The sequence below is a fragment of the Neodiprion lecontei genome, chromosome 5 (genome assembly GCF_021901455.1).
Source record: "Neodiprion lecontei isolate iyNeoLeco1 chromosome 5, iyNeoLeco1.1, whole genome shotgun sequence".
Lineage (NCBI taxonomy): Eukaryota > Metazoa > Arthropoda > Insecta > Hymenoptera > Diprionidae > Neodiprion > Neodiprion lecontei.
The window spans coordinates 23,959,373-23,985,954 of NC_060264.1; the positions used below are offsets into that span (position 1 = coordinate 23,959,373).

At 39.1% G+C, this 26,582-nt stretch overlaps 1 protein-coding gene across 4 annotated transcripts; it reads left to right on the plus strand.

Annotated features, from left to right (window-relative positions):
• Positions 1–7,784: 7,784 nt before the first annotated feature.
• Positions 7,785–12,862, plus strand: LOC107217531 (cytochrome P450 4C1-like). Of its 4 annotated transcripts, XM_046739881.1 has the most exons (13): positions 7,785–7,860; positions 7,954–8,165; positions 8,257–8,363; positions 8,431–8,521; positions 8,999–9,184; positions 9,292–9,361; positions 9,501–9,627; positions 11,143–11,221; positions 11,431–11,546; positions 11,704–11,772; positions 11,890–12,079; positions 12,212–12,391; positions 12,578–12,862. In XM_046739881.1, exons 2-13 carry the CDS (start codon positions 7,988–7,990, stop codon positions 12,745–12,747), a joined length of 1,563 nt encoding a protein of 520 aa, XP_046595837.1. In that variant the 5' UTR covers positions 7,785–7,860; positions 7,954–7,987; the 3' UTR covers positions 12,748–12,862. The 4 variants fall into 4 exon arrangements, with proteins under 4 accessions (XP_046595837.1, XP_015510581.2, XP_046595838.1 ...); XM_015655095.2 differs by having other exon boundaries at positions 7,803–8,165; XM_046739882.1 differs by having other exon boundaries at positions 7,803–8,165; positions 11,443–11,546.
• Positions 12,863–26,582: the final 13,720 nt, after the last annotated feature.

Genomic DNA, 26,582 nt, shown 5'->3' on the forward strand with positions numbered 1-26,582 from the left:
CCTTATTGGGGCTCTTTTGAACAAATACAATTACCTTTCGGTAACGGCAAACAATGTAAACGACAGAGAAAAATATTTATTTAAGATTTGCGTGTCGGCGTTTTAGGTTTTTCAAAGCAAACGCGGAGAGAAAATTGATAAAAGAAACTGGAACGATTGTTCTTATTATTATTATTGTTATTATTGTTTTCGTTATTATTCGTCTGAGCGAAGGAGAATCTACCAGAAAGCCACAGATATTCATCAACGTTTCTCTAAACTCTGTAGTGGTATTCTCAGCAATTCCACAGTCAGACAACAATCCAAACTATTTCTAACTTCTAGTTGTTCAACTGTACATTCGAGTTTCCTGTGATTCACATCCTTTTATGCACCCTGAATTCAAAGCGCGCTTTGTGCCGTTATTAATTATCACCTAATTGTGTCTCGGCGTTACGTTACAGGCGCAACATATACGAAGAGTTGTTTTAGATATCGAGGCGCCAATTTGCAATTGCAATCACGATTTAGTCTCAACTTTACCACGGAGAGCAATTTCTTTTTTCTCGAATTGTGCATTCTAAAAATTGGCGACGTTGTGTAGAAAACAGTGAGAAGAAAAAATAAAATCAAACAAACATGTTCAATTACTATGAATAGAATTTTCCTTTTTCATTTTGTCGATAAACTTGTTCGTTCTATTTCAACCTTTCTACAATTCATTCGCTTCGTTTTTTTTTTCTTCTTTTTTTTTTTATCGTCAAGCACGAATCTCCACTGCCAAATTGTATTCTCTACGGATATAGTTACGAACGATCCGAATAAGACGCAATAGTGAAAAAAACTTTCAGCATTTTTCTCATACGCCTGAGAGTTGGATATGCTACAATTCTAACATTCAACTTGCACTATTCTTTAAAGCAATGAATTTGAATGGTTTAACAATGGAATCGATTTTAAAATGTGCCGGTAGATTTATCTTCGATTAAGAAGAACATGTTCACTTGAAATTTATCAAAATTTCGAATCCCGAAGAGAGCCGAACGGATGAGGAAACGGAAGAAGAAAAATTGTGCTAATTTTTATAGAATCAATCAATGTCCAACGTCCCGTATTGCGAAGGTTTAAGATCTTTCATTTCACCTCGTGAAAAAAAATAATTATATTTCTGCTATAACGAATAAAACGAGCAAGTGCGATAATGGATTGAAAATTGAAAGCGAACGGCAAATCGTTCCCAAAATATCCACTTTCATACTATCGTCTTGTTTTTAACGTTTAGGAAGCCGGATTGGGAATCAGATGCAAATAATAAAACAAAATAAATCAAAAAACATAAAAGACAGAGTGGCTACGTAGGTGAAATATAAAAATCCGCGACGGGTGGAACGAATGGGATGCGACATGTTTCTGCACTTAGAATATAACGACGGTACTTTGGATCATGAATTGAATATATGCTAATCAGGGAGGTTCGGTAGGCAGGCTGTAGGAATGAGTTGACGTACAGAGTCTGAGTAAGATGGGACACGATGATGAACGAGTCATTTGCAAATTTAAAAATCAGCTCAACTCTTATTTCCCTCTTTTTGTTTCCCTCTCGCCATCTTCCGGAACTTTGATTCGTTGTTCTTCCTCGGCCGTACGAATAAGCGCATGTCAAGTTTTTTCCTTGTGGGCGAGTTACGTGAAAAAAAAAATTACCTCTCCCCCCTCCCCTCGCCACTCCTATGAAAAAAAATTAACTGCAAGACACTCGTAAAATCGTACACGCTTTTACTCATCCCCTCCCATATTCTTTTTAATTATTTTTGTCTGTGCCTATAGAAAGGAAAGAAAAGAACGTGAAAAATCATCTTTCCAGGTACAGGAAACCCTAGAAAAAGTTTTCACTTGCAAAGCTTCCGTTGCAGCGGATGAAAAAAACTTTTCTTTGTACTAACAGCGCGAAGATTCGTTCGTAAGGGTGAGTCGAAGAAAAAATGAAGTTGTATAGATACTGTTCAATTAAAACTTCAAAATTTGGGAAATTTTGTAGGTCTTCAATTATTGGGAACGTAGATTATGTGACGGTGAGAAGCCAATTTCTATTTCACTAATTTATCCAAAACTTTTCAGGGGAGTAATTTAAGATACATGGAAGTTTTCGAAAGATCCATTTTTCAACTTTCGCATGACTGGTAAGAATCGATAATAACAGGATGGAAATGTATACAGAATATTATCACGAGTTTTACACTTTACATGCTCAAAGAAAAAGTTTCCGATGTCATTGATGTATATCGTTAAAATTTCCCCGAGTATCTTTTCATTTTAACACGATCGGGCAATTAATGGAACACGATGCTGTCATTTAAATCCTTGGCACGCGTGCTTCTACATTCGTTATTTCGTTTCGAGGTGAAAGAAGACACAGAGTGACCGTACACTTGGAAAATCTGGAATACCCGGAAGTGTCAGGAAATTTCAAAGGGGTTGCGGAAAACCTGGAATTGTCAGGGGGTTTTTAATTTAGTCACGGAAAAAAACTGAAAATATCAGTTTTGTATTATGGGAGTTGGAAATTATTATTTAAGATAACAAGTTTCCATTTTTCGTCCGAGAAACTAAATTAGCTCAGACTGGCTTTCTTCTACAATATATTTCTATTCAATTCGAATTGAATTCAAACCGAATACAGAGTTAATAAGCTGAACGATTTAGGTTCTAGTAACTTACTGTAACTGGGAAAATGTCAGGGAAAAGTAGGTTTTAGATCCTGGAAAACTTAGCAACGTCATGGAATTTTATTACAAAAAATTTCTGGTCACCCTGATTAACTGAACAGTTTCAGCGAATTAACTTGAATTCAAACATTGACAAGCTGCTTGCAAACAAGTTTCGAAAATGGCATGAAAAATTTCATGATCAATTGACTGTCAAAGTTGCGTCGGAAAATATTGACTCTTGAAATAATTCTACGAATATCGTAGCGGCTGAATGAATAAAACGAGTTTACCTCGAGGCGTTGACTTCGAAGACCGAGAACTAATTTACGGCAGTGTTTTTCGATCCGAATAGTACTGTAACAGGAAGGGTAGTTAAGTATCCGGTTTTCTCTTGCTCAGCAGTTCTTGGAAGAACTTTGAATTCTGCTGCATTTACGGGAATATTCCGTAGGGAGAGAAAGAAAGTTCGAAAGTCCAGAAGCCAGTCAGGATTCTTCGGGAAGAGTGAGAGATGCAATCGTTCGATATTGCGATGAGTAGATTAGTCTACCTGTCAGCCGATTCGAGAAGTGATCTAACATCATATTTCTTTGTCGTTGTTCGATGCGGCGCTTAATTCGTGGAGCACAAATTACAATCGAACGATCATTTTTTTTCAATCAACACAATTGAACAATCGTTTTTCTATCTTTGCAAAATAATTTCACCGACAAAGAGTACGATCCGATTTCGCAATCGCAACAGAATCTACGGGATCGCGGTGCCAAACCTTTTCTTACATACTATTGAAACAATTTTTTTTTCACAACCGTCGATAGATTTGACAAATTACCGTTTAACCTTCTAGATGACGTTCTAATACAGTTTTGACGTAATTTAATATAAGTTACAGCAACATATTCCTGTTATCCTTTCCGTTTCTCTAAACAATAGCCGCACGACGCTGCAACTATGTCTTCTTTTGTTGATAATTTTCGTACAAAGGGCTGTTTTGTTCGATAAATTTTAATTCCGTGGACATTCCCCCCCCCCCCTTCCTATTCTTTTTTTTTTTTTTTTTTTTTCAAACAAATGACCGAGGACACCGGGAAACACCGTAAATTTTTATCCAAAGTTTTGATTTAACACGCGAGATTGTCCCACAGGAATTTGTTCGGAGAAACGGTTGAAAAATCGGCGGCAAGATGACGAAGGACTGGGTGGATCTAAAGGGGGAGGGGAAGGAAGGCACGCGGAGATTTGAGGATTGGAAGTAATGATTAGAAGGGTGCGTTTCCGCGGGCAAAATGAGAAGGTAGTTCTCCGCATGCTGAGTAGGCGGAACCGGTGATTGTCATTCAGTTCGTCCACTGCGGGTAATCGCACCTCGCTCATCGTCGACGCGACGAGTCGCCCTCTGATCGTCAGGATTTCATCCCCCAAGCTTTCGCGCGCTAACGGATTGTTCGGTCATCCCCAGTTTCCGGTTTTTTCGCGTGTGATTTTTTCCATTTTTTTTTCTCTCTCTCTCTTTCTCTCTCTTGTTTCACTCTTATCGCTATCGTACCAAATATTCCTGCACAGCGTTGCGCGGAGCACATGATTTTGGGGTATAACCGACCTCGTTGTACCAACACGACGATGGAACGTCGCGGCGCCCTTCAACTTTCTTATTACATACCGAGAAAAATTTCATTTGTTACAGTAACTAGAAAAATTGAGTGAAATAGGTATCGTTAAAAATACCAGACGTTAAGGATACCAGACTTTCCGGTAAGGGCTATAAAACTAATTTTCATTTTCTACCTAAAAATATATTTTTCGATTGTGGTAAAAAATGAAAATAGTCGAGGACTGAGCGGTAACCGGAACTAACAAATTTCTCTCAGTGCTGGATTGAGAAGGTCCGTACAAATCTCTCTCATTGTTCAGCCTGTCACGTCTTTGCGAGGCTGCCACTGTGGCCGCATTGCGAGGCACATTCACTCTGGAACCGAATGGTCGGCCGAGTTAGAGCCACTAATTTATGCACCTGACTATTAATATGCGAGCTGTTACGTTTCGCGTGGCACAATGCCGGGTTCCATCCGCCATGCGTGTGGCTTCTACGCGGATTCAACGCCGGCCATGGTCATTTAATTACTGCCGTTAGAGGGAGGAGGAAGAATTCTCGAACCGACGAATTAGATTTCGTCCTGTTTCTTTAATCTCTGTATAAGACAGCGTTGACAAGAAATTTCAAGAAAACAAATCGGTCAGTTGATAGCGTTTGGAATGGGATGGACGCTTACCTGATTATAGGATAGATTGGTTCTATTGGGTACGAAGGTCAGGTGTCCAAAAAAAATTTTTATCACCTTGCCGAAACGTTTCGTTATTAAAAATAAAAAATCTTTTCGACACCTGAACTTCATACCCAATAGAACCAATCTATCCTGTCAACTGTGATGGTTATGAACATGCGAATTGAATGTTTCATCATCTTGCAATTAACTCGGAGTATCACTATCGATTATGAAAATGTGGCTGCGTGAATGGATCTGGATAAATTACATAGGGGTGATTTCATGTCATTTTTACAATTGAAAAACAGAACCACGGGTACTATTTTTTTTCTTGTATTAAATATGGAAATGATTTGCACGCATTTTTTCATTTAAGATAAGAAACGGTAAAAATTCGAAATTTAGAAATTTGCATATCATATCGAAATAGAAAAATACGTGTCAATTCTTTCCATATTCGATAAAAGAAAGAAAAAAAAAAAAAACACGTAAACTTGCGTCAACGCTCATCTTTAGATCACACGTCTACTAAATTTTTTTACGAAAATATCATTTCTTCCAAATAAATAAATTCGATCCGTCCGTATACTAAAATTTGTTCTAACCTCTCCTTCGTGAATCTAAAGGGTCAATAGATGCAGTACATGATGGATATTGAGACCACTTTTTCAACGGCGAAAAGTTTGTAAATTTTGTTACTAAGAAAGAAAACCGGACAAGTGCGAGTAGGAATCGCGGCCTGAAGTTTCCGTACAAATTAAATTATTTTTATTCGTGTAACGATAACTAGAAATGAACTATTTTCGAATTTTTCCCTTCACTCGTGCTGTGGGACCTTGCTTCTATAGGTTTTGATAAGTGAGTTTGCGAGTGTTAAAATATGTGAAATGAATAACCGTGTCTATTGATTGGGTTAATTCGGAAGCTTGGATAGTTTACACCTCGAAGGGGCGCATGCCGTAGTATTTGATATTAATTTCAACGTGATATCTCTATGCGTTCCTGAGAAAAAAGGTCTTGACACACGGATAGGTAGACGGACAACGAACCGATCTTACAAGGGTTCCGTGTTTTCCTTTCAAGGTACGGAACCCTAAAATATCAACGATTATTAAAAAATCGTAACAACAATGACTACTGAAATAATCCCGCATTCATAGCAGTGCAGCAGAACCTCGATCAGCCGGGAAGGACAAAATCGGTAGCAAACCGGAAGTATGAAATCATCGGATCATCCGAACACGGAATATTACATGATTGCTGAATGTAGAAAAAAGGCTTTAACGACTCTGCAAGTAATCACTACAGTTCATATATTAAAAATGTATTATTCACGACCGTTGCATCGTTGTTGTATAGCTCAAAAGAAACACAACTTTTATATTTTTTGAGTGGATTTAAAAACCTTCGAGTATTGGTTTCATTTCACCTTCTCACATGTTCGGCAGACTCATTCAGTGCACATGTGGTCAGGCCTTCCACGCTAAAATGTCTATTTATAATTTAAAACAAAAAAACAAAAAAAAAATTTTGCGATTAATTTGCATTCCGGATGAACCGGACTCGGTTAATCAAGGATATGTAAGTATTTATTTATTTATTTCACAGACCGCTCCGTGCCAAGTCGCATTACTTTATACTGTCTCAATTTTTTGATTTTTATGTAATTAATCAGGCTCTTCTAACATGATATTAACCTTAAGTTTCTTTTGAGCTTGTACAGAGCTGGACTAAGTTATGAGCAAACCGGGGGGGCTTTACACTATGACCGACCTCTTGGATTCGCGATTTGTCATTCCAGACATTAGTCGAAGCGACTTTTGAGTTCCTTCAAGAGTTTGAATGGCGATGCAGGAGTCGTAGGAACGTGGTGGTCGTGAGAAAATAATTATTAGTCATCCTCTGCATGGGAGGGGGTCGGTCAATTTCCACCAATCTGTTCTGCAAGAAAATGCGATAGTTTTGCAGAAAGACAGAGTATCGAAAGGATCGTCAAGGCAATCATCTATAATATATATAAACTTGGAAGCCCGTCATGGGGGCGATACGAAACAATATGAATCAACTTGACCTTTGTAAAGCTATTAAAATGGCTATATCTCAATTTTCATACAAAATGCGTTAACGGTTGCAGCGACGACTCCGAAGTTCACTGCACAGAATGACCGCAAATTTCATCGGGACTTGAGAGTGATCGCAGTTTCAGTGGTCACTTCATTCTGACAACATCATACGATAGTTCGTTACCACCGTGCTGGGTGTTCAAAAATTAACGAATTCAGTTTGTTTGATCGACAAATTGTAGAAAAAAGATTTTATCACCTTAAGTCACGCAGTGGCGTTATCAAGCGTACTCAATTTACGATTTACCGAACGGTTGTGGGAAACATAGCCGCCGTTGGAAATGACAGTAATGAAGTATCTTTCATCAGCGGCTTTGAGAAACTAATTGATAAGAATCACGGTATAAATAATAAAAATTGTCACGGCCAACGAATTTCTTGTCTGAGTGATAACAACTTGTTACCGCTGACGGAATATTCGTGACTAAATTAGTGTCAACTTACTACGAACACCGCGTTAACGGAATTCCGACGCATAGGGATCGAATAGAAATTAGTAATCTGCTAGCTGAACCTCTGAGTTTAAAAGCAATCCAGATTTCTACGAAGGTCTTTTAGTAAATTTGCATATTGCATTCACTGATTTTATGCAACTGGTAAATAATTACTGGCCTTGGCCAAACAGGAAGAAGAATGTCCGATCATTCCGGGGGTAACATATATGATGCGTTATTGCCCAACCGTATAAAAACGGTGAATCTTAATTCAGGTTCCAGAGATCAGTTGAATACCAGCGGAGAAAGGAATCTTATCTGCCTTCAACTCGCAACACTATACGACAGGAAAGTGAGTTTTGTAGAAACTAACGCAGAGCAGTGTTGTAATACGACAGGACGATTTTAATGAAATTTGTTGAACACATTTGGTAAAAAAACAAAGTGAGCGGTGTTTCGAGTTTTCACCGAATCGCAGGATGGATTCTTTGACGGTAGCCACGCTTGCGGTGGCATTAGTCGTGTTGTACCGGATAATCGACATCGCCGTCAAGCTGTTAAAGATTGTATTGCTCTCCGAATTCCCCCCTACTGCTGAGGAACTGCCAAATCTGCCTTTCATAGGCCATGTGTATCTCTTCATCGGCAGCAATGAGTGTGAGTGAAAATCTTATGCTGTCGAATTGGTCAATAAATCTCGAGTAACGAATAATATTATACTTGGACTCTATGAAACGTGCAATTGCAGCTACATCAAAGAACCTAATTAAACTGGGGAAAATGTATCCTGCATTATTCCGACTCTGCGTTGGACGTTATTCAATGTTCTTCACAACTCATTCCGAAGATCTGAAGGTATGGTAGCCTGATGATAGTCGAACGCAAATAAAACAGTGAGATCTGAAATGATTCGTCATTTCAGGAAATACTCCTCAGTCCGAAGACCATTGAAAAACATTACGTCTACAACTTCGCACGACCCTGTGTGGGGGACGGATTAGTCACTGCTCCTGGTAGGTGAACGATGTCACTTTGCTATCTAATTTCATCTGAGATATCGGAGTCAGGAAAGGATTGCCTTGATCTCAGTAAATTTTCGATCGTGTCTCTTGTATCGAAGTGAAAATCCGTCAAATAAACTTAAGATTCGTTAGGGGTTGGTTCGTATCTCAAACAAACAGATTAACATGAATAATACTTATGGGCCCAATGTCCCAGCGAAGATCGTCGAGCTAGCAAAGTGTGCGATTTCGATAACGAGTGACGCGAAATTTCATCAGTGGTTTCCCGAATCAATTTTTAAATTTATAAATCTTACGTCGACTCGAGTGAAAGACTTTTATTGCGGACAACCGAAATCAAATTACGGTAAATAGTAGTAACTCGTTGCTAAAAATGTTAGAAAAATAAAATCATTTTTTCTACGTGGAAGGTGGTTTCCTGTTAATATCCAAAATTGTTGCCGAAAATTGGAGAATGCTTCCTTTCAGCGTCAATATGGGAAGTGCACCGAAAGCTGCTTCAGCCGTCCTTCAATTCCGTGGCTCTAAAATCTTTCGTCAAAACATTCGCCACACAGTCAGTGATACTGGCCAAGAAGATGGAGCAGCACTTGGACGGATCGGAATTTGAAATACGCAGATACGTCTCGCTGTGTACATTGGACGCAATCTGTGGTAAGTCGGCTGTGATTTCGCTAAAAATCAATTATACCCAAGTGAACGATACATTTTTCCCAGCCTAAGGTACGATTACATACACACACATATTTTACGTGTCACAGTGACGGCTATGGGCGTAAATTTGAAAGCACAGGAGAGCGAGGAATGTCGGTACGACGAAGCGATTCAGAAGTAAGTCAATTGAAATGCCTTCCACATGGTTCGCTTAATTCCACGTTGTTTGCAAAGCTCGACACCTAATCACGGATTCGTATTTTGTTAAACTCACTAATGCAAGCCCTTGAATTGTGCAATAATTCTGTCTTTACAGCGTGTTTGCTAGTTTCGCTACACGAACCTTTAGTCCTTGGCTGTACCCAGACTTCGTGTTCTACCGTACGCAGCTTGGCAAGGACCAAAGGAAGCACATAAAGTTTATACACGAGTTTGCTGATAACGTAAGTGCGAGACATCTTCATTAATGCAATCATGGTTTGGTGATTGAGCATTGGTTGAGTCATTTTGTGGATGAAAAGTATACCGTAACACTCGAATCCTTTGCGCAGTACTTCAACAGAGAATTAGGCAAGAATAATAGCAGCAGGGTAACTTCGATTCGGATTACGGAACAATCATTCGTCCAAAATTCACTTCTTCGACATATTGATCAGAAAATTTGACGTGACTGACAAGTCTGATATACGAGATGTTAAGATTTTACCATGAATTTAGATTCGACATTTGTTTCCAACGGTAATCTGATGTCGCATTTTTACCGTTGCGCACATTTTCGTTCTGATATTGAACATACGTAATTTGCGAAATATTTCCCGTAAATATTTCCTAAGTAACAAACGCAGATACGGACATGTCGTATCTGACACATTCTCGACACGTTGCAGAAGTATTTCTAAAACATTTATGATGTGTTTCCTGCCATGCGGTTGGTTAGTATGCGAAATGAAGAACGTGTTTCTGAATTAACAGGTTTTCTGAATTACCCTAACCTATCTATGGTCCCAAATGTCGAATAAAATGCCTATTCAAAGTTCTCTGTGATACTTTGCATTTTTATGTCCTTCTCGGGATTTGAACCGAGATTTTCGCATCACTAGTCGCACGTCCTAACCACTACGCTATACTACCGTTTAGAAAATCTCTTCAATTTTCCCTTCATTATTTATGCCCAAGCAATAATGAAATTCACCAATAATAAAATAACTAGGTATTCAAAAAAAAAAAAAAATTCAATTTAGTCGCACAGTATATTAAATGTATAGTATATTACAGGAGTATGGTTTCAAATGAAGTTGTCCAAAGTAATGAAAATGTTAGGGAGCATCTTAAATATGTATAAAATATTTCAGAAATATTCAATACGGTATGTTTGGATCGTCAACTGTTTAAAATATTTTCGAAACAATAAAACTGTTTCATTTGAAATAACATATTTCTCAAGTTCTTTCGAAATATCAGAATGTCATGTTGCAGGTGACATATTTTTGAAACATTTCAGATATATGCAAAGTGTTACGTTGCAGTTGACGTATTACTAAAACTTATCCGAGAGTTTCAGTGATGACATTCTACTTGAAATATTTCAGAAATATATTTATTATGTCAAAAATATTATATTGCACATCAGAAACGTTTCAGAAATATTCCCGAGATTATGAAATGAATCTGAAATGTTGGAACATTTCTGAAATATTTCCGACATATTTCGTGCCGTGTGAGTACTGTTGGGTTCCCGCCAAGGGTTCAAGGATTCGTTTATCACGGGCAACCCACATGTTACAAGTTATAAACGGCAAGCATGCTAGAGCAATTGTTGGTTCTTGTCTAGACTACGCATGAAAACAGGGTACTCGCATTGCGCAACAATTGATAGACGTCTGAATTGATAAGAATGTTCAACACAATTAGCATAAGCTACGAAGAATAAATTACCGAATTCTGATGTTTCATTTCAGGTAATACGACAGAAGAAAACAGAAATCGTCCGGCCTGGTGATAAACGACTATCAACCGACGAAGAACAAGGTGCAGCTGGCAAGTACCAAAAAATCCAGACACAGTCGTAAAGTGCCACGATTGAGTTTTTGTTTCGTAGGTGTGAGTTGTACTCGAGGCCTTCTGCTTTACAATTTTGATGAAATGCATACGCAAACCCGAATAATTGTGGATTTCCGGGGCCATTTGTGCATGAGTTAGGTGTGGTAGCTGTCTTTTTTTTAATTACCTAATCATTCATGGTTCAGATGATTCCACAGCTGGACCTCAGATACTGATAGAAAATCTCTTCAGACTATCCAACGAAAACCAAACGCTGACGGATAAAGAGGTCCGGGATCATGTTGATACGATGATCGCAGCTGTAAGTCTAACACACTTGATACTGTTATTACGATGTAGCTTCAAATAGTTCTCATACTTGTCAGTTCTGTGAGTCACTGAGAACGGAACAGTAGATACAAAATACACCATTGTTAACTCGCAATTGGAAACACGAATGCGCAATTGTACTCTCTTAGGGCAGCGACACAACGGCCATCACGATGAACTACGTGTTGTTGATGCTGGCATCCCATCAAGACATTCAGGTGTGTTTGTTATTCAACCATACGTTACGTAGTGATCTTACGGAAACAAGCATTGTGTGTGGTGCACCTCTTTCAAGGCTCTGCTTACAATTAGTCGCTTTTCTTATAATCGGGCAGGAAAAAGTGTACCAGGAACTGTGCGACATCTTCGGAGAACATGTATTAAACGACGACAGTGAAGAGTTGCACATTACAATGGAGGTCTTGGCGAGAATGACGTACATGGAGAGAGTGATCAAAGAAACTATGCGCCTGTTCCCGGTTGTGCCCCTAATGTCTCGGACGGCAACGGACGATTTTGATTTAGGTTCGCAGGTTTCGGTCATTATATCCATTTCTCTGCAATCGTATCTGATTACTGGCCTGAAAAGCAAGTGATAGGTGTATTGTTCGAAGAAGGTGCATCGGGTCACATCTCAAATGATCACTGGTTTTACAGGTCATCGTACATTTCCAAGAGGGACTTCGATCGTTCTCAACATTTTCGGGGTTCATAGGAGTGAGAAATACTGGCCCGATCCTCTAAAGTTTGATCCAGACAGATTCCTACCCGAAAGATTCGCGAGACAACAACCGTACTCATACTTACCATTTAGTGGGGGACGAAGAAATTGTATCGGTAAGGAAAACAAAAGAGTTGACAATGATCTCATATTAGTATACTGTTGTTTCAATGAGATCCTCCGACATCATCATTCGTCTTCATGTTTGGTGTATTTTCAAGCGAAGAATGTTGCTCAGAGTTTGAAACAGGATTACAGAGGCACGGTCGCAATGACTTTCAACGAGTTTCTTTCAATTTCAGGTTGGAAGTACGCTATGATGTTGATAAAGACGATCACCGCAACGGTCCTCCGACGCTACGTTCTGACTAAGGATAAAGTAATGCCGGTCGAAGATTTACGGCTGACGTTCGATACTTTACTGAAATCTGTTGATCCTGTCACAATTAGGATTCAGCAACGCGTAAAATAACATCCTTTTCATTGAGGCAACTGCATACTGCATACTGCAACTGCATACTACTACCCGCATACGGGTGTCGATTATGTTTCGTATTATAGATTGCAAATAAAATGACAACACTTCACGATTGCATTGACGTTAAAATTGCGGGACGTTGATATTGATTGACGAAATATGGCTACACGTACGGAAATTGATTCGGCGGTAGCTAATTTTCCTTTCCAGTAGATTGCGTTGGCAATGAAGAAGTTCAGGCCCGTAGCACGCCGCCCGAGCGGTAAGCTTCCGTGTTCCTGTAATGTGTTCTGTAAATAATGACCCCGCACCGTCATGAGAGAAAACGAGACTGGAAGAATAACTATCTCGTTTACAGCTATAAAGTCTAATAAAACACTGGTAAGTTTGTCACGGCAAGAATTGTGCATTTTTTGTACCTCTTGAATTATAATCAGTACAGGTGTACAAAAGTTATGTCGATGCGAAAAACGTCTCAGGATAAAACATTATTGCAAAGTGCAAGTTTGAAGATGAAAGGAATAAATATGCCTAAAAATTAATGAGGATGAAAATAATCAAAAAAAAACTTTTCAAAATTTCACAACAGAGAAAGAAGTTTTCAAATGTTGACTAGTTTTTTATTTCATTTATTATGTGTGAATTGAAAAATAATTTCATATGGTTATTGGAAATTGAAAGATCTTTACAACAGGGAGTTCTGTAAGTAAAAACATCGATGATCACAAATGTAATGTAACAATGTCAACGAAATTCTACTCTTGAAACAGCAATGCAAGATATTTCGCGGAACGAAAAAATTGGTCCAGCTTTAGCAATAATTTTATTTATCACGTACAGATACGATATTTATACGCAAAAAATTGTCAAAGTTTCCGATACATTCTCGTACATTTTTGAAAATCTGAGTGTCAGTATGAACATTAGATATTTCAATTACGCGCGTTTATTGGGATACAGATCAAGGATCTTTTTTGTTTGATCGAAATACTTTCTGGCTAGACTGTGAGCATGACTTGGAAAGACTTTTAAAGTTTCTTTCCAATGTTCCTATATGAACAGTGTACACGTATACACGCGTATATGTGTATGTATTATATACGTAAGCTCTGGTAAAGAGGACTACATTAATATCATGCTGCAAGCATACGATAAGTTTTCCCGCGCGTCAGCTCTCAACCGGGTAACTTTTTTGCTTCATCGATTTTCATGAAGCCCAAAGTATGTTGTAGACGAACAGCTTGTCGAGTGTTCCTTGTCCAAAACTATTAAGACTCGCGCTGAGCATGCGTCTTATTCAACATATTTCCTGATCGATATGCGGTGATGCGTATATTTTATTTGAAAACCTGAATCATTGTGCGCTTCGCTAACTCGATTTTTGTGGAATCCGGGTGCAGCGCCAGGTGCATTGACGTGGAAAAACGATCAAAAAAAGACTGAATTAGATAGATTAACAGAGGATCGAGGAGGATACTGCACTAGAAACTTCGTATTACAGCGCAGGGAATTTTTAATCCTCATAAGCACTGACAATCGTTACGAAACGGTATCCAAAACTTTCAGAACGTTTTCTCCTATTTCATTTTTTTGAGCATTTTGGCACGATTTCTCGAAAACGGAGCTTCCGATTGATTTGAAATTTGAACAACACCTTCATTATTTGCGTCATTTTCAAACCACGCTCGGAAGTTTCCGAGATTGCAGGGTGCAAAAAGTTTCCGGTTGAGATGTCAGCAGATAATACGTTAAAAAGAACTTATTCCTTCCATCAGAATTAATCAGTAGAATATTTTTCACAAATCTTTTTTCCAACGAGTCTCTTAACAGAGCGCTAATTAAAACCATGATGCGATTTAACTTAACCAGTCATCCATGCGAATTTAAAGCATGCCAGTTCTGCATATTATTGTAACAAACGATGTGAACTTACGACTTTTTAATGATTTCTCGCTCAAATGAATAATCGTCATCAGAACAGACACGTGCATTTACTCTTCTCCATTTTGATTTCTTTATCCGGCACGCGTGAGTGCCCGCATCCCCTGTTTGCAATTATAGGAATGACTTGGGGCGCATAAATGCGGCCACGTCGTAGTCCATCAAAGAGAGCCAGAAAGCCAGAAAACTATCCGGTTACCTACAGTGAGATTCTGACGTAGGTAGTCACGTTCCAACGTCAACGACACATAACTGGCTTCTGCATGCTGCAGCTGTCGGCTTACACCGTGTAAGCATGGCTTTTGCTGTGAGTGTCCAAACCCATGCCCCCCATGCCAGCCCTCGGTTTCAGTAGGGGAAAATCTCTGGGGGTGTATTTATAAGCGGAATCCATCCACTAGAGGGATTTTTCAAGTAATTATTCTTCGTTTATTTCTGTAAATGTCTGTACGTCGCTCGTGGCTCCTTCTAGCTATTCGAATATTGGAAGGGACATAAGATAACGTGGTTGAAAGGAAATAGACTCGTAACAAATACATGAGACATCCGGAGATCAGACGGCTTGGACGTTTTCGAGGTAAGTACATTGATTCGCTGAAAAAAGCTGACCACAAATGATGGTGTGCAGGTTTATGTAGTGTTGATTGGGCAGTTTTAGTTTCTTTGATGAGGATGGTATCGAATCTGCATCACCGAATTTCCGTTTTTTTTTTTTTTTTTGATAGCGGTGCAACCAATTGTTGGACATCTATGAATTTTGTGAAGCGCAATGGCGAGTGATTAATCAAACTCGCATATATTCCGTACTTTGGAGAGCTTTCACGGTTTTATAAATTCAAAACCACGGAGAGGAAATTTTACCGAGTATAAGAACAAACGACAGTGTCAAGTAAGAGTTGCAGGTTCACCGGAGTTCTTGAATACCGTGCACAGTACAGGTTAATGAAACAAGCTCTATGGTTTTTGGGGTGAAACATAGTGGCTGAATAAAGCAAGAGACGGCGGCGGTTCCAACAGTGAATCCAATTTAAAAACTGAACTAGAATCAACGTGAGAAACGGCTGAAGTTACGCCCCACCGCTGCTTTGCGCTTACCGCAGAGACAATTTGCCCCTAAACGTACCCAACGTAGAAGGGTTTTCAACACCATGGACACTTTGAGCGCACGTGTTCATGGCTATCCGGCAATATATGTACGTGTTTCGGTTCTAATTAAGGCAACAAACGAATGAACGCTCGTTCTACAAGGCGAAACAAAGTACAGGTGAAGCCTAGGAGTTGGCACTGAATACACCACAGACACGAAGTCCGTGCCTTTGCACGTGTGTGAATCACGTGTGGGCACCACAGGAGTTTTCTCTAGTGTCGAGCACCCCTTCGTTTTTCATTGACGCGTGTTCACCCCGCGCAAAAAGTATTTTTCGCGATGTCAACTTGCAAGTGTCTAAATTTTTTACTCGCTTTCACGATTCTCTTTCCGGTTGTCAGGCCTGCACGTTGAATTATTCATCGGTCACTGTATGTTTGATTACCATCGGCTGTCGACAGTGTCAAAGAATTCATCATACAGAGTGAATTGCTAACGACAGAATGGTCCGACATCTGCTACAATTTAATGCGCATGCGTTGTAATCCAAGAGCAGCTGTTCCCCAGGGCAACCAACCCTCATGAACGTAACCTCAAAAATTTTGACAGTTATCACTGGGAGTTGTGTTCAACTCGGCCAGTTGTAAAAATTTTTCACGTTATACATATCGCGGCGAACTGTCGTCTGAATTTATGACGGTTGGTCACCGTGGTCAACAACTACTCTCGGATCGTAGCGCATGCGCGTTAAATTGTGGCAGAAGCAAGAAATTGAACATTACTCCCACCACCCTAAGTTAATCCAGTAATCTCAAAGGATTTTTTTCGCCATATTTCTCTTGCGAAAAATTAAAAAATTTACCAGGATACGTATTTTTTTTCTTGCCCAAATTATATGATTCTCACATGTTAAATAAATGAATATCGTAAACGCATCTGACCGTTTTAGTCGAGGCGCGCTGAACGATGTAACGTTGAAATCTCGGAACACGTGGATCCCAAAAGGAATTGAATGAAACTTGTCGGAATTACTTTGTAATACAAATATAAGTAAAGTTTACCACCTGAAAACACTTGCTTATTATTCGGAATTAAAAAAATTTCACCAAGAAAAATGTTCAATTAATAAAAAGCAAGGGCATATGGTAAGCTTTGATTCTAATTCGATTTCGAAGGGATTGCGAAAAGTTTCATGAAAATTACACGAACAGAGGGTGAAAGATTTGCATCTTCCGTCGTTAAAAATTATTGAGACTTTGCTCAGGGTTACTCAAGGTTATCCTTGAATTACACGCGTGTGTTTTGACTTTTTGATCCGCCAAATTGAGTGCTCTGGCAATATCCCGAAGGAACAGTCGTTGCGTGGAAGTATTGTGGTGAAGGCTTACCTCGAGTAGGCTTCCGTATACCAATTTACAGTCTGAGCAACAATGAACACGACATACATAAAGGAATACACCTTTCATTCCAAGTCCCTCTCAGGGGATTGACAGTGTCCTTGCTTTTTGCTCTGCGTTGATCACAATGACAGCTGCAGTCTTGGACGAAATTGACACGACCACAGTTTGATGTTGCACTTCGAAACAGGATTTTAAAAAGAAAGTTAGCGTTGACTCGAGTTCACTCCGAAATATATTCCGGCGCTTTTCTAATCGGAGAGATCTTCCCGGGAAGAATTCTCGTCGTTACACTTTGGAAGGATGTGGTAGTTATAGAAGGTGTGCATTTACTTAATTTACTGTTAATATTTACAACTGCATTTACCATTTCACCACTTTAATTAACGGGACAGAAACAGAACCAACTGTGACAGCAACACTTGACAACCAAAAATCACTATTACGAAAAGCAGCAAGTTGCCAATAGAACGACCGATTCCGAAGCCCGTCACAGATCAACTGATCTAGGTCAATGCTCGAGCTGTCGAACTCGTCTGTGTTGATTCCCCCACTACTGCCGGCCTTATTTACATATTTCCCTCGAAGCGATCAGCTGATCGTTGGTCGCACGGCCATATTGATACAATGACACGGAAACTTCCGAATCAAAAAATCAACAATCAATATCGTATCGCTTGGGTATTATCCAAGATTTTATAACGCTCATTGGACGATAGTTTTTGGGCCAGAATTTGATTGACCTCACGTCGGTTCCTGTTAAACGGTTAAGATCATTTTATTTTCTACTCCGAGACATTAGAGCCACCGCGACCAGCTTAACGTAGCCATGGCAACGTCGAGCTAGAGACGAGAATTCAGCTCGGCAGCTGATCTACGTCTCTAAAATCTCTTTTTCTCTATTTTTTCCTTCCTTCCTTTCGTGTACTCACTCGCTTTCCATCTTCCGCTTTGCCATTTCTACATTTGTTTCCCTCCCCGTCCTAGTTCTCATGCCTTCAAAAATCCCGTTTCATTATCAAATAATTCACAACTTGTAGACTCGAAGCTCTGCTTTCGATCAGAAGCCATCGTAGAGTAATCGATTTACCGATTTGTTACAGGACTTCAAAAGATACACCACGAATAAATACATCGAAAGTTTTCTGTGACACTTCTTTCGTTGTTTTATTCTTGTCATGTTATACTCGAATATTGGGCAATATTTCCCTAATTATATTTCGAACGCTTATGTGACTGCTCTTTGACAAATCATTTTTCGTTGACGGGATGCTTGGAAATAATTGCTGTTAATACCGTTCCTTGAAATAAAAGAAAAAATATTATCTTGTTATTCAAACAGTTTTGACAAGATTGAGAATCACGAGATATTACTTTGTGGGCACATGTCTTGGCAGATTCTACGACGACTTTTACCGAAGTAGCAAGATAACTAACGTAAAATTTTGCGAATAGTCTTTTTTTCGATGCATTCTAATATTACTTTCTTCCTTCTTATTATTGATTCTTAACCCGATATTCATACCGATTGTTGTGGTATAAAAAGAGCTTCGTCTGAATTTTTGGTAGTTTCTAAAGTCATCCGGGATTTAAAACGACAGTAATATTTATATGCAGAATAATGAATAGCAAAATATTCAGGAGATTATTTTTGGAATTTGATAATTGCAGATAAACTGTCCTCCAATCTGATCATTACTACATGAATCGCCCTTCGAAGCAATATCGAGGCTACTTTCACACTCTCAGATGGAAAGACGTAAATTTTCACGGTTGGTTGATAAATGCCTGGTCTGATCAAAAGACTACATTATGATGAAATTCTTCGCAGGTTGCCTTACTTTGCGTCAGGTTTTCTTGCTTCTTAGAGTTCCAAGTAACGGGCACACATGGAAGAGAAAATGAAGAAAGACTTACCCGAAGTATGTCGGAACCGGATTCCCTGGGGGTTGTAAGTTCTCTTCAACAAATTTAATACAAGAATAAGTAACATACTCAGAATATGTGTTTTCTCCTTCTTTCGTATCTTGTTCGTGAATTCTGAGAGACAGATTTCATCCCTGCTTCTAAATTAACTATTTTACTGATACGAGTGCTGAGTATCGAACGCGGCCGATATGGACACATTTTCTGGGATACGTAAAGACTTCGGTAATCGATAGTAACAAGTACGGCGATCGAAAGAACGTTCCTCAGAGACTTATTCAAAAGGTGATTGGTGGAACACAGTCGAAATCTTTTTCACCAAAGCAAACACATCCATGGACGCGTTGATTTTATTGTTTGTATCGGTTGATAATTGTTTTCTCGCCAAACACGAAAAAAAGTTACTGCTGCTAATTACTTCTTCAATTCTTGTAACTAACTGCAACTTTTTTCTCATTTGTTAATTGGAACGTCGAGCTACAAGCTTGGAGCATTTCTGTAGTAACTGTAAAAGAAAACTACGGTAGCTTTGAGAGAAAACTGCGCGACTCTCTGATTTTGCCGGAGTTTTCGTAAATTTAAGAGTAATGTTTTTCCGTGTATTCCAGTAATCCAGACTTTGTCGCATTTTCAAGTATTCGTTACGTTTGAAAAGAAAGTTACAATTCCAAGTATATACGGTGAAATCTTATTTATACATGTGTGTCAAGTGTTACGATAATTATAATGTATAATTCCAAGTAACGTTAAAGTGAATTTTTTACTCAAGACGTCATGCATTCTCAATTTTATTTTTTTGCGTGTAAAACGTTACTTAATAATCCACTCTATTCAATCTTTATTTATTGCTGATTGGTTACATACGTTATTCGGTGAGTTTCTAAATTTTTACCAATACACGGAGAAAAATTTATTGCAGAACTTATATGATAGAAATAATGGAATGTTGATTTAAATCAGCGTAACCATCCACCACAAGTTTTTTTGTTTTTGGAATTACACCAAAAGATCAAAACGAATTCGAAGCATACTGTAACCAAAACACAAATTTCAATGTCACGTAGTATTTAAATATTGTAGGATTCGCTATTATTTCATTCGATCAGTCCTCGATCTATGTATCTAATTTACATCTCGACTGTAGCTTCTAAGATAAATTTAGTAATAGGCATATGAAACATCAGAACGCGAGACTCGACTGAAGGATCAGCTGCGTTAAATGTGTGAGTGAAAATAAAGGGTGTGAGGGACCGGAATAAATGAAACTTGAGTGTTAAAATCGTATAAATAAACGATTGACGTACAAATAAAAATAAAACTTTTCAACCCTGTTTTATTGGCAAAAACCTCCGGGACTAGAATAATTCATCGTCTAAACAAGAAAAACGTACCTACAAAGCAATCTTAAAAATGACTGTGAATTTACAGCACATTTACCGTACCAAAGAGTTTGTTAATTTACGAAATTAGGTTGCAAATTTACAAATTCGGTGCAGTGACGTAAATTACCATATATTTGACTTGAATTAGCAATGAAATTTTTTGATTTTACTAAAATTTATAGGAAAATTGCAAAACAGTACTTTGAATGTACTAAATAGTGTAATAAATTTGTTATGTTTGTAAATGAAATAAACAGTAAGTATACGGTGAATTCACTGTTCTGTACCCGAATAAAACTTCCAACAAAATGTAGGAAGTTCCGTACAGAAATTTTTAACAACGCGTGTACGCGTAAACAAGGTTTCGATGTACCGAGTTACATCACTGGCCACCAGGTGCGCGGCTGTCGGCGGTTTGGGCGGGAAATTTGAAAAGTCACTATCCATAACTCGTCGTGATCGTCTTTGGGTACGAAACGGTTAGATGTAAAACGTCCCCAGGAGTACAAGGGTGCGTCCCTTCCACCCATTAAGTGTGTATTATATATATAACGGACCATTAGGGATGGTCGAGCATTCTGCGAGCGATTGCCGGACGGTAATGGGTCCTAGGCAAGGATCATAGACGCCAGCGGCACACTTCCTGCATCGGCGGGAAACCGGGCGTGGGGCTAATTCGTCTGAGGTGGCGCAGTCTGTCGGAAGGGGTGGCTGGGGGTTGGAATGGGGCGGCCATAACCAACCCCGCGGAATTCTCCACGCGCGTATTGCCAGCGACAGCTGAACCTCGTCTCGTCACGCCTTTGCGGAGGGTTGCGGTACTTGGCCAACAGCCCTGACCCTGGCCTCGTTGAGTTTTCACTCCCGCCCTACGTGTAACAGCCCCTCAGATGCGGCCGTCGGGCAAATAGACCGACCCTCTGCCCCTCGAGTAACGGATGTGGCTCTAGGGTTATACCGGCTCGGCAGACGGGTAATGAACCTTGCGCCTATCTGTGTACGTTCTGCTTTATTGCGTCTAGGCTCCTTCGGCTTACCTATTTTTCCTCGTAATTGGGACGGATCGGACTGATTTCGGACACTCGTACACCGGAAGCTAATCACCCTGACGTTAATAAATAATCACGACCTACTCGGGATTCTGGTCTTTTATTTTCACCCTCAGACCGAGAGGGTGTAAGTTACCTTAAGGGTTCATCCTGCTGTAAGCAACCTCCAAGAGACTAATTTTTGGAAATTTTTTTCGGAAAAGCTTCAACCGCATTGTTAATAATTTTTTTACGTCTTGTTGTGTGTGTTGAAACTTGGATCGAAAAATGTAAAAATTTTCAAACGTTAGTCGTTACTATGTATAAAAAAGTTTGGGATTTTTTTTTTTCTAACCTAAGATGAAAAACAAAAAAGCTCCGTCACTCCATAGCTAAAACCATGTAGCTGATGTGGATATTTTTGTTTCTTGATTCGGACTAACCATATTTGCAGAATAATTTTTTGGTGAAAATTTTACACACACTCCTTGAGATGTACATAAAAACGTTAAGAAAAAATTATTAAATATTTCATTTGTGGTTTTTTCCGAAATGAATTCCCAAAAATTAGACTGTTTGGATACTGGTTACGGTAGAATAATCCCTTAATTCGTGGTGTTACACAAAAAAGAAAAGAAATTTAACACTTTTACCAAATGTGCTGATTAAGCATTGTTAACGGTATGTTTTGAATAAATGCGGTTTTATTTAATGACACGTATTCATTCCTTCACTTCTTCTTCTTCGAATTAAAAAAACATTTTGTCCGCCACAACGAATTTCCTCTCTGTGTGTAGATTTTGCGTCAAGCGTGATCTTAACTGAATCAAGCTTCTTCATGGCATATACATTATACATTGAATGTTAACTTACATCAGTAGATCAAAATCCGAACGTACTTCTGCATTCAGCATTTAGAATCATGAAATAAAAAAATATATTTTGCAACTATGCTTGGTTGAAAAAATGACCAACGTAACTGTGATTTGCAAGAAGTCATAAATAATTTTCTCCATTACAAATAAGTGGTATGAAAAACAAAACAAAAAAAAAACTCCACTTTATATCAATTACAATTGAGAAGAAAGAAATTTGTTTTTCTTTGAGAAATGAAAAAAACCTTTCAATTAAGAGGAGAATGTGTGATTCGTTACAATTTATTAAATGAAAAACATAAATTGTAAAAAAACGCAATTCAATGTGACTCCTGTTGAGTTAGTAGGTAAGAAAAACTCGACTAACATGTTTTCCTATGAAAATTATTTTTTATGGTAACCCGTAGAGTAATAGATTGGAACACGCAATTTAATGAGAATTGAATTAGTGATATTCTGCACAGAATTCCTCCAAGGATGAGGTAATTCAATCCGTTTCAGTTAGGCGACCGGTGGTACGCGACTAACTTTTAAAGACCGCATGAATACACGAATCTCGCTTGCGTATGAAAGCGTAATTATTTGTTATACCGGCAGGTAGGTATTTAAACGATGCCTCGTTACGCAGTCAACTGGAGAGCTTTAAATATTGAAGAATTAAAGCAGCTTCCTCCTAAACTTTCACCCAGCTCCCGAGGCTGCTATTATGCAAATTCTTGTTTTGATGCGCTGCGTCGATAAGCCGCACGGTTAATAACTTTTTTTTATAAGATAGTCATAAATTTTTTAAACTGTGTATTACCGTCGAAACTTCGAAGAGCTTCACCGGAATGTCTACTCTCCTTCCTTTTTACCCCCCCCCCCCCCCCCCGATGTCTGCCATTTGTACAAAAAATTTTCGCCACCCATGCTCTGAAACACTTATCGTATTTAATTTGTTATTTTCTCAGTGTTTTACCTTAATCGATATAAAATTTAGGGTATAAATATTCAAGACTGTTGCGTCTGCAAATACAAAATTCAGCGTTTCGTAGACTTCTAATGATCATTCTGAGAGCAAAGTTGTAGTAGCCTTTTTTTTTGTCAGTCGATCATAGACGGGCGGTAATTTTTTTTTCTGCTTTAGAATCGATAAAAGGTCCGTTGATTTTTTTTTTTTTTTTCTTGCCAAATTAGTACTTCGGCAAGCCGTATTTTCGTAGCGATTATTTTGAAAGCAAAGTTCAGCCCGACGTTTTTTTCCTACGTAATTAGATTATCTAGTGGAAGTATTGGAAAGAAAAAAAAACAAAAAAAAATCGCGTGTGCGTAGGAAGAAAACCGTGAATATGTAAAAAAAACTACAAGAGAAACAGTTCGACAGAACTTGACCTTCACAATCATTGTAATTCCGAGGGTATGGCTAATTGCTACGGTCCGTTTCTGTAGATGCAGAAATCTTGAATGTCGTATGCAGGATCAGAATACTCAATAAGTATGGAAAACGAAGACTGAAAAATGATATCATACGATGAAACACAATAATTGATTAAAAATCACGAATCTTCGACAATAATACGTGTATAGATACTTTTAAGAGAGAGAAATAGAGAGAGAGAGAGAGAGAGAGAGAGAGAGAGAGAGAGAGAGAGAGAGAGAGAGAGAGAGAGAGAGAGATTCGGATATCTAGCAGGCTTACAAAATTTGAAGGAGATCGGTATAATTTAAATCTATGTGAGACTAGAAATTCCGAAAGTGTAATTTAACAGGAAAATCCTGATCAGATAATTAATCAAAAACCCACTAGATACGACGATTAACATGGAAACGGAAAAGAAACTGGGAAATCATTTTAAACCGTTTAAATAACACACAATAATATTAATTATTGATCTTCTTTCAATACATCGCGACTTCATTAAAACGCTCTATTCTCTGATATACATATATTCTAATCGTCAGTGTTTAATGTTTTATATTTCCGTCTATTTGTCGGTTTTTGTTAAAATTCAATTATACTTTCACTTTCTTGTAACTATCAAGCCAAGTTTAGTGGCTCGCAACGAGTAGGGATATTTCATTTTTATTTTTCCACACTTCTCTGGCATGAAATCATTAATAATCATAGAAATAAATTATTAATATATTTTTCAACAAACTTTGAACAACTTTTGCGCGTTGTTCTTTATTTTTCAAATTATTCGTTTATTTTTATAACCTTGAAACCTGTATAAAACGTTACACATTCAAAAATAAAAAAATGACAATCAGTGTGCAACGAATAATAACTAATTCATCACGATTGATAACCGACAAATATCCGCTAGTGTGACACGAATAATCCCCTTTTGTAATTGTAATTCAAAATTTGATTCCTAATTGTTAAATTTGCTACTTTTATGCTCAAAAACATGAAAGTGTCAAGCAACATTTTGTCAAGCCCATAGACGTCATTCGTCACACAGGCCGGTATACGACGGGGGACATTAATTGAGGAGCAAGCGCGTTATGACCTCAGCGCTTTCACCTTGTTTCGTGAATATGAGCTGTACCTACCGTCGGTATTGCGAAGCTCCTACGCCCCTCCATCAGGCTGGTCGTTTTTCTTCCTGCTTATGCGCCCGTCTTTACTTATTAAATTTTTCCCTTTCTTATCTTACCTTTACGCTCTCTCTCTCCCTCCCACGCTCGCCGCTTTCTCACCGTCTCACCGACTCACCTCGTTCCTTTCTCACTATTTTTTTTTTTTTTTTTTAACCGTTTTTATTTCACTCCGTATTCTCGCACATCTTATTACACGCAGCGAGAAGAAACGGAAAAACTTAGCAGGCCTAGCAACCGACTGCTCATGCGCAAAACGGTCGGCCTCAGTTGGTCGGGAAGATCTCACCGCGGCAATATTCTCGTCCGCAAAACAGGGATGATAACTTAATCGAAACGAGACATGAGATGTCAAACTCTTCCGCGTTAGGAATAAAACTTTCCGGAGAATTTTCGAATCATGAGATTAACTGTTTGAGATCTATTCACCCGAACAAAGTTCCCATCCGCTACGTAACATGCGTCAGCCGCGTCTGACGGCTAAAGTTTGAGTTGGCGAGCCTGCTTGAAAAGACGAGAAGAGTTTGCGCATGCTCAGTCTTGACAAGCGCCTGCTAAGCCCCGCAATTTCCTCTCGGCTCACTTTGTATTTTCCTGAACGGGTAGGTACACTTGGGGACAATAAATCCGAGAAGGCTCATTTTTACACTAGACAGTTACGTTGGCAACACAGAGAAACTTGCAGCGCCACAGTCGGCCGAGCGCGAAACAAACTTAATTCCAATGAACGTAACATAACCCATGATCGTCGAATCTAACCTTAGAATACGTGTCAATCCAACAAGTCATCATCGCCGCGGTATTTTAAGGTTAGATTCGACGGTCATGGATTATGTTACGTTTATTGAGACTGAGTTAGTTTCGCGCTCGGCCGACTGTGGCGCTGTAGGTTTATCCGTGTTGCCAACGTAACTGCCTAGTGTAAAAACGAGCCGTCTCAGATTCATTGTCCCCAAGTGTACATTATCTCTGGTTATTTTCTTATCATCAACGATTGCTGGATAAGCAGCGAAGGCTTCCCACGAACGAAGAATCACGGATACGCGGTGACGTGATCGGTAATGGCAAATTTATCAAAAACCGCACCACAACCGCGGATACATGTGCGTTTGTGGCCTTTCATATACTTGCGGGCAGAGGGTTAAACTGCGCGGATTCGAAGCATGGCGGCTTCCGGCGAATCCTCCGCATCCGCATGCGGGCGGAAGTTGTGTCTCTCGACCGCGGCGAAAGGGATAATTCTGCACCGCTCGCACGGTGCTCAAACCATTATTCCGATTGGCTACAAGCCTCGTCCGTATACATATATCTATAGCCGACTATCCACCGGGTAATTTGACGTACCAGCCAGCAATGCCGCGATGTAATTGGATTGCCGATCATTTTCTAAAGCTTAATTAACGCAAACCGCCCTTCGCTCTGCATCCCCTGTTTCCAATCGTCGCTGCAGAATGTGCGCAGCAGTTTCGGTAGCGGTTTAACAACCGACCAGTTTCGACTACCGGTCGAATACCGTACGCTTTTGTCACTCAGAGATACGGCCTAGGCAGTAAATAATTCCTGAGTGGAAATTTATTCCCTCTCCTCACTCAAACTGAGCAAATTTCACCGTT

Excerpts from the sequence above, each read along its gene's own strand:
- LOC107217531 (XM_046739881.1), top strand. The coding sequence starts at position 7,988 with ATGGATTCTTTGACGGTAGCCACGCTTGCGGTGGCATTAGTCGTGTTG. Across the intron at positions 8,364-8,430 it reads CTCATTCCGAAGATCTGAAG|GAAATACTCCTCAGTCCGAA; the intron begins GTATGGTAGCCT and ends TCGTCATTTCAG. Across the intron at positions 12,080-12,211 it reads AACGGACGATTTTGATTTAG|GTCATCGTACATTTCCAAGA; the intron begins GTTCGCAGGTTT and ends CTGGTTTTACAG.